Consider the following 8,953-nt stretch of genomic DNA (forward strand, 5'->3'; position numbering starts at 1 on the left):
GCATCAATGCAGAGAAGATCTTGTTTACGTCAAAACTGAAACCAAGTCGTTCACACAGAACACATATTTCGCGCATTTTCTAGAGGGACATCTATCACCATTGCACTCGCATCTCGAGAGAACAAGAGAACTGCATGTTTAGAAAGCCATGTAAAATTAATGCATGTTCAACTTTGAAAAAACATATCTCGAGACTTATTGTGTTGGTTACATGTTGTTCCTTTGTGCAGTGGCTCAGGAGATGAGTTTTTGAGTCTGTATAAACATCAACAAGCTGAAAAATAAAACCAAAGTTTTTTTTTTTTAGATAATGTAATCTTGTTAAAATTGATTTCATAAAATTGGTATCGAAAAAAGTATCGTTCAGGAACCGGTATCGAAGTCAAGGTATCGGTATTGAACATTTTTGAACAATATCCAGCCCTACCAATGACGTAGCTTTTTCTTTGTGCATCTGGCCACAAGTCTTTCCTTAACAATACCGCTTTGTTACGTAATTTTCCTCCAACATCCATAAATGGAAATATCAGCAAGACCAGCATAAAGAATTGCTATCATTAAGACTGATTTGTAGGTGTTCAATGTGTAGAGCTTGTGGGCGGAAGCACATGATAGAAGAGGAGAGCTCACAGTCTTCCCTGATGAGCGCATGAGGAGGAGGATCTCCTGGCAACCACGACCACTCACTATTGAGTCATGGTCCTCTGTGGCTGAGGTAAGCAGCTCATTATTCAATCTGGAGCTTTCCTGGGATACATTGGATACTTCACCTCTGCAAACTGGGATCCAATCTGACTCCAGTTTTTGACTCTAGTTTCCACCTCTGCACATTTTGCCAATATTCATAGCTTTAAATAAGAACACACTGCCATAACCTGCTTTACATGGCAATTTGTCAGTAAGATGAAATGCTTTACCCACAGGTTTAAATTTCATGTGATGAAACATCAAAAAAGTATTGTATCGTTCATTAATGTGGCACAAACACTGCGAGACACGTTATGTGCCAATGTTTAATACTTTAGATTAGGGAGTTGGGCAAATCCTTAACCTTAAGTATGAGCAATAGTAATAGTGATGCTAGCAAACACTTCTAAGTAGAACTGAAAAAAAAATATATATATATATATAATTCTGTTTTTAGAAAAAAAACAGGTTTTAAAACAAAAGAAAATGAAAAATATATTCTATTTGGATGAGACTAAATTTCTTTGAGAACGTCAGGTAAATTTATGTGGCACAAACACTCTTTGCCACTCAGTGATTCAAACACATATGTAATTAATTATAGTCTGATCATGGACTATTCACAGGGTGAGATATGACAATTGTAATTACATAATGTAAAAAATACAAAAATAATAAATATCATGTAAAATATAAAAATATTGCATATACAGGGTCAGACAGCGCTCAGATTCCATCAAAAATATCTTAATTTGTGTTCTGAAGATGAACGAAGGTCTTACGGGTTTGAAACAACATGAGGATGAATAATTAATGACAGAATTTTCATTTTTGGGTGAACTAACCCTTTAAGGATCTTCAGTTTCTTTTGGCTTACATCACTTATCAGTTTGCAATCTCTGAAGAGAGTTATAGCAGGTAGTGTTAGAACAAGTTTACATGTGCTTCAGAGATCTTGTCAAAATTTTACTGTCAACATCCCACTCACTAGAACATATGTTCATCCTTAAAGGTTTACGATAAAAAAAATCCAGTAGACAGACTCTTCTTTTCTCCTTAATAATATAGGGAAGCACCCAGTGCCAATACTAGAACAATAAGGGGGCGGATTTGATCCATTTGAATCTGCATGATGTAAAATTTCAAATGTTCATATTTCAAATGTTCTGTGAACGCACTGTCATATTCTACTGATAAAAATAAATACCACTAAACACACATAACCAGGAGCTACAATCAAATATGTTTAATTTCTTGTAACAATTACATAATGCACTTTAGCTCTACATTTGTCTAAATGCATTAACCGGCAGGATAAGTGCTGTCCTGCTGTTATTACATGGTGACCGTATGGCAATGTTGTAAAGCGATGCTTTACATTGCCTGTAACTAAATCCTCACAAGATGTCGGCTCCAGTGCTTTAGGAGAATCACTGGAAATGGTTCTAACAACAAAATCTGGGGAGACATGACATGGCATTTGGGCAATCATCCCATCTGTGTGATCAGATGCTAAAACTGTGCCATCAATCTGACAGTCTAGAGAGCAGCATAAGCTCCTCTGCTCAGCCACTATTCTTTCATATGCTGCCCTTCCTGTCATCAAGAAAATGACACTGAGTACAGAGAAATGACTAGTTTCGATCATTCTAGTCCAATTTGAGATCTGCCGAATGTGCCAGCCTGTATCTATCTAAGGCCTTAGATCGCAAAGGGAATTTGCAAGCAGTAGACCAGAGAAATTGGACTCTACAGAACACAGAGATAGTGACATGTGTTTCTCTGGTTTAACTGCGAGTGTGGTGTTGTGCCCCTGACAAATTTGGATATATAGCTTGACTTGCCATTATTACATCAATGGATCATGGCAGAAATAGAGACAAGAAACCTACCAAAGCCATCATGACCTTCCATGTTTTCTTAAGAAACTAAAAATATAGTTTTTAAGAAATGACCTAAGAAGCTGTGCATTCAGTCAGTGTGTTCTGGAACAAAGGACTATTGACTAAGAAATTAGTATTTACAGGAGCAGCAGTCCAATAGCCAGCATAGGCTTCCTCATACATCACTGTCACACTGCTGTTTTCCCTCCAGTTTAATCAGAGAAATGTCTTAGGTCATTTAAGACTTTTCCATGTTTAAACCAATATAATATTTAAAAGCACTTCAATCCTCCCTAATCATCTATAGAAGCTAATCATATCAGTTGATATGTTACACTTATCTCATACATCAGTTTCAGCACCATTATATAAAATGTTTTGTATTAAAATACAGAGCTTTCAAAAATGGCTAAAGTTCACAATGATCTTGCAGTACTTCAGGTTTTCACTCAAAGAAAAATAAATGTTTTTAACCTTTTTAACAACTGACAATGAATTCCAATTGAACGTCAATCCTGAGCAGAGCAGATGACATGTAATCCTATGGGCTGTGCATCAAGGATTTGAGAAGTTAATGCCATGGTGGCACTGATGCCATACGGCACCCATACAGGCAGTAATCATGCCAGAGGCCAAAGGTCGCTGGTTAAACTACTCCAAAGACTTCTGTTTATTGAGTGACTACATAATCATTTAAATTAATTATCCCTCCATAGGCTTGATTGTAAAAAAAAACAAACAAAAAAAACAACTTGAGACAGAACAATTGAGACAAAATCAATTCACCACAATCAGCTGTCCTGAAACATTTACAAAAATAATAGTTCAACCTACAATTTCACAATCAACATAAAAATTAAGACGTTCCATACATGAGATTCTGTAAGTGTTTGATAAGGAGGTTCTTGTGCTTGAATAATGCCCGAGCTAACGCATTACTGTGACACGCTCTCATTAAGAACACGCAGGCTTTACCAGCTAATACAATGAAATGTGTGCAGTCTCCATCAGTGTACAGAGAGTGATTACTGGTGAGCAGAGTGTTATCTACGGTAAGAGCAGAGATAAGCCAATGACTGATTAAAAGGGAAAGAGCTGTGAATAGAGGAAAGACACCCCTGACATGTGTATCGACAGCCCTAATACCAGCAGACAAGCAGTTGTAAACATGCTGGTAGTTAACATAAAATACCTTCAGAAAGTTGATATGTCCTCAGTGACATGGAACATTTTATCTAAATCTAGTTTAAACAAAATTTGACAATTGTTTTATAATTATTATGCATTCAGCTTTTATGAGCTCTTGCTAATACAAACTAGTGAACACAAAAAGATCTATTTATACGGTGTATGTACACATATAAGAGCTGTTGGATCACAGGGACCCGGGTGCAACCTGGGTCATGCCCTGATCCCACTTTGATTTCTACACTTGACTTTTCATACAAATAAACGGAAGAGGTTAAAAAAGAATAACCTAAAAGAAACTTAAAAGTAAGGACCCAATGTTTGTACCTTTCCCTAAACATTCATATACATTTTACCCATCTTCATGTTGGAAACATGGACGTGTTTTATGTCAGCACTCTGTGAGAATATCCCTACTCAACTTCTCTTATCTCATCAAGTTGACTGTACTCCTCAGATTTTCCTGGCAGCTGTACAGAAGAAAATTTTGGCAGCAACACCTGGATGCACATGCTGGACAGATTCTCACAGTCTGTCCTCTAGCTCTGACACAAAGCAAACCACAGAAACTGAGCAGAGAGCTCCACGACCCACCTTGCATCCAAACATGAGCGAGATGGTGCTGTTCGTACAGGCCACTTTGCAGTGGCACAGCATGGGCGAGAAACAGTCCAACTTCTTAATGCTGGGTGACATTTTCTCGCCACTATGGCAGCTGAGCCGCTCAGCCAGCGAAGAGCCGGAGACTCGCCTCCGCGAGCGATACTTGCTCCTGCCTCTCCGGCCACCTCCTGCTCCACCACCTCCCTCCGCACCTCCTCCTCCTCCTGCCCCTCCACTGCTGCTGCTGCTGCCCGCTCTCACCATCCACCCTCATTCCTCGTCTCACTCCATCACGCCAGGGAAGGGACAGCCAGTCTGCTTCCTTCATCCAGCGAGTTTTCCACACGCCCCCCTCTCCGTCACCACAGCTTCAGTATTCCGCTGTCTCTCAGTGCCGTTCTTCTTCTGCTTCACTTGCTTGAAGGAAGAATCTGTCTCTCCACCTTCCTACCACTCTTCTACGCTCTGTCGTTCTCCTTCTTGACCAGCGACCTCTCAGCTGTCAGTCAAGGTGGAGATGTTTACACAGAGGCCTCGCAGGAGTCATGCTGCGTGAAAGAAAGTGCAAGCTTTTGGCTCTTTTAGTTAAATCTTCTCCATCACACAAGACACCAGACAACCGCCTTTTTCCCAAAAGAGAAGTGAAGAATGGCACAGTGATCACAACGCAGTGAGTTGTGAGGAGAACGAGGGAAGAGGAGGAGAGATGTGAGGGGAGGAAGGGAGGGGATGGTAAAGCTGTTGCAGCGTGTGGTGTTTGTCACATGGGCTCCGTCAGACAGGAGTTGGGTTGAGTCTCTCTCTGTCTCATCTTCAGCGTGGGTGCTCTACGTCACCCGATAGATTGAGGGGAAGGAAAAAAGCTAAAGCAGTTACCAGTGAGAGGAACAGCAAATGAACATCCTCAGGGAGCACAGTCTTGCATTGAGGAGGAGGAGGAGCATTAATGGAGTGGCTTCCTGCACGTTTACATGGAGGAGAGAAAAAGTGCAGGGGGAGGGGGAGCTCAGAGACTGGCCAATAAGACGACAGAATGTCATTGGCAGCTGACTGGACAGTCTGGCTGTGACCTTCTGAGAACGGTGCCATTTCTGGACGGAATCCATACGATGGAGAAAGTGGACCGTGACAGGGCCAGACAGAGAGCTACTTGAGCTTTACTGTAGTCTATTTTTTCCCATTTGATTAAGATGTCCGTGGAACATTCACACTGGACGAACCATTCAGGTCACTGGGCAATAAGAGGCAGCAACATGGGGGATGGTCTGCAATGACAAAGATCTCTCCCATGACTTTGCTTCAGGAAAATTTTAAATCAGCAGTCAAGCTGAAAGGGATGTAGCAAAATGCTGCCGTACACACTAATCTAATCCTTAACGCTAATGAGATCCTGTTCGTACACAACGTGCCCATACATGTGCTATATCCGGCCAGTGCAGCAATCCTAGAATAAAATCAAGGCAAAATAATACTGTAATAAGCAGCAGCACATTGTGTTGTACAGTTCTTTCGATTTCCCTAAGATCTTCGAAATTCTTCTCTCGTGCATATCTACAAATTGTGCAAATGTCAAAGGGCTCTAAGCCAGTAGTACTACTAGCATCAATTAACCCCATTTTATGTTACTTCGGCTGTCAGCGTGCCTCACTGTCCAAGTGTGACTCAGATCCTGCAATTCTCGTTATATGTATGCGTCACTCAACATGCAACACGACTAATGCTGGCAAACTCCATTCAGGGTTACCGATCACCCAAATGCTTGTATGCTGCGTCATGGAGCTCGTATGCCGCGTATGACACACTGCTCTCTGAACAGCACAAAGTTACGGATGTAATTAGACTTATTTTAGAATGCTATTTTTGTGGCTACACAGAATTTCTGGGTAATTTTCATTACTCAAGGCACTGGGCATAGAGTCATGAGTCTCAGTGAAAAGAGGGACTTTGACGCTTTCCTGCATTATTAATGGCCTATTCCAAATTGCAGCTTGATATAGTACTGGCTGCTCTGGAAGATCTCTGTCGCTGAGAGCAGGTTTAGTTGATTTAGATGAATTAATTATCTAAGCTAACAGAGTGTGTTAAAAATGTAAAAGATTGGATGCCCAAGACAGAGATATTACTTAATGGACCAAAAAACAGTACACAGAATCTCTTGGATTACAATTTGCAACTAGACGGATGTACTGTTACTTCCTCTACAGTCAAAAATCTGGGTGTTATATTAGACAGCAACTTGTCTTTTGAAAATCATATTTCCCATGTTACAAAAACAGCATTCTTCCATCTTAGAAACATTGCCAAGCTACGAAACATGTTACCTGTTTCTGATGCAGAAAAGCTAGTTCATGCATTCATGACCTCTAGACTGGACTATTGTAATGCACTGCTAGGTGGTTGTCCTGCATCTTCAATAAACAAGCTACAGGTAGTCCAAAATGCAGTGGCTAGAGTCCTTACCAGGTCAAGAAAATATTATCATATTACCCCAATTTTACAGTCTCTGCACTGGCTACCTATTAAGTTCTGTATCAGTTACAAAATATTATTACTTACCTATAAGGCCCTTAATGGTTTAGCTCCTGCGTACCTAACTAGTCTTCTACCACACTACAATCCATCACGCTCCCTAAGGTCACAAAACTCTGGACTTTTGGTAGTACCTAGGATAGCAAAGTCCACTAAAGGAGCTTTTTTGCATTTGGCCCCCAAACTCTGAAATGGCCTTCCTGATAACGTTTGGGGGTTCAGACTAGGCATGGGCCGATTACCAGTTTCAAGGTATACCGCGATTTGAAAATTTCACGGTTTCAAAACCACTAACATTTTCCGTTATACCGTTCCTGCGGTATGCGCTGTTTTTCATGTCTCCTCAAAGACTGAAAGTGTAGGAATCCCTCAGGTTGAGTGCAGTGTAGAGAGTAACACGACCCTCCTCCTCCTGTTGGTGCGAGCGAGCGGTCAGTCACGTGCGTGTAGGATGGACGAACTTAAGGAGCTGCCCCTGGGCAGCTTAACAAGGTTTTTGGAGACATGCTCACTTTCTACACATTCCTCTTTCAGTCCAAGTTATGATCCAGGAATGTTTAAGTTTTGAGCGGTGAGGTACGAGGATGTGTGCACATACACACAAGGAAAGAGAGAGCACGAGTGTGTTACACACACACACACACAGTCTTTCTCCGTACAACACTCAAAACGGTGGCAAAGACACCTGAGAGCCAGCAGTTAGTTTGTTTTTTAAATGTCGTGATTTTGAACAGATGTAAACAATGGCAGGAGGCTTAAAAGTATAGACGTGATACCAGCTAGATTAAATTATTGTACTAAATAACAGACAAGTACAGTACGTACTTTAGACTGCTATTCCTCACGCTGTGAAGTAACGTGAGGGAGGAAACTAGTTGAATTGAATTCTTCATAATTAAATTAAGTGGGCCTAAACCTGCAGCTCAACAATAATCAGAACATAAATTATTTTCTGTAAAAAAAAAAAAATCCTTCTAAATAAAAAAAAATGAAAAAATGAAAAAATAAAAAATGCAGTCATTAAACCTGCAGCTTAACAAGGTTTTTGGAGACATGCTCACTTTCTACACATTCCTCTTTCAGTCCAAGTTATGATCCAGGAATGTTTAAGTTTTGAGCGGTGAGGTACGAGGATGTGTGCACATACACACAAGGAAAGAGAGAGCACGAGTGTGTTACACACACACACACACAGTCTTTCTCCGTACAACACTCAAAACGGTGGCAAAGACACCTGAGAGCCAGCAGTTAGTTTAAGCAAACTAGTTGACGTTAGCTAGTTAATTAGCCATGTTATTTGCCTCGGTAGCAAGCCAAATAGTATTTATTTCAACACTGAAACAAACGGTAGATGACACAGATATATAGTTTATGTACGACCCGGAAGTATTTATTTAGAGATCGGCGCTAAAACGTCATCTGTACGGAACATCATTGTGTACGGAACATGGTTAGTCTACATTACCCGAAAAATTCCCATACGGCAGACTTCATCTTTTTCGACGGGGGAAAAAGTTCCAGGGATTCACCTCCTTCGGCCATCCCACACACAGGTGACTCTCACTGACTGCTCGCAGCCTCGCACCAGCAGGGAGTGGGGTCGTGTGACTCGTTACGCTCTTCGCTGCACACAACCGAGGGAGTCCTGCACTTTCCGTCTTTGATGACACGTAAAAAAAACTGTGCATACCGCAGGAATGGTATAACGGAAATTTTTAGTGGTTTTGAAACAGACTTTTCCAAACCGCGGTATACCTTGAAACCGGTTATCGTCACGTGTGTGTAGGATAGCCGAAGCTGCCCCCGAAACTTACGCGATCGGCAACCGCCCATTTTTTTGTCTTATTGCAGCTCGTCTCTGTTCTGGACTTGCACAAACTGCATTGCAATGCAATAATTTTCCAAAATGTCATTTATGTGAAAATATGAAGTTTGTAAACGCCCGTTAACACAGGCCAGAGACGCTGAAGTCGGACGTAAAGAGAAAAATACTGTAGCAGGCAGATCACTCACTGTTCATGATGAACGAACTATTGGAAGAAAATCCTAAATATTGATTTGGG

General features: G+C 41.0%; 1 protein-coding gene across 11 annotated transcripts in view; it reads right to left on the reverse strand.

Moving 5' to 3' along the window:
• dlg1b (discs large MAGUK scaffold protein 1b) overlaps positions 1-8,953 on the reverse strand; it is a 140,420-nt gene that overhangs the window by 91,365 nt on the left and 40,102 nt on the right. Inside the window, exon 1 of one of the 11 annotated variants that reach the window (XM_016508556.1) lies at positions 4,353-5,007. The exons of the other annotated variants lie outside the window; for them this stretch is intronic. Within the exon in view, the coding sequence (XP_016364042.1) occupies positions 4,353-4,625 (273 nt within the window). The 5' untranslated portion in view covers positions 4,626-5,007. Of the gene's footprint in view, positions 1-4,352; positions 5,008-8,953 lie in introns of those variants that run through there. 11 annotated transcript variants of the gene reach the window in all.

Source organism: Sinocyclocheilus rhinocerous, unplaced genomic scaffold (assembly GCF_001515625.1).
Source record: "Sinocyclocheilus rhinocerous isolate Xijiao unplaced genomic scaffold, SAMN03320098_v1.1 scaffold2279, whole genome shotgun sequence".
NCBI lineage: Eukaryota > Metazoa > Chordata > Actinopteri > Cypriniformes > Cyprinidae > Sinocyclocheilus > Sinocyclocheilus rhinocerous.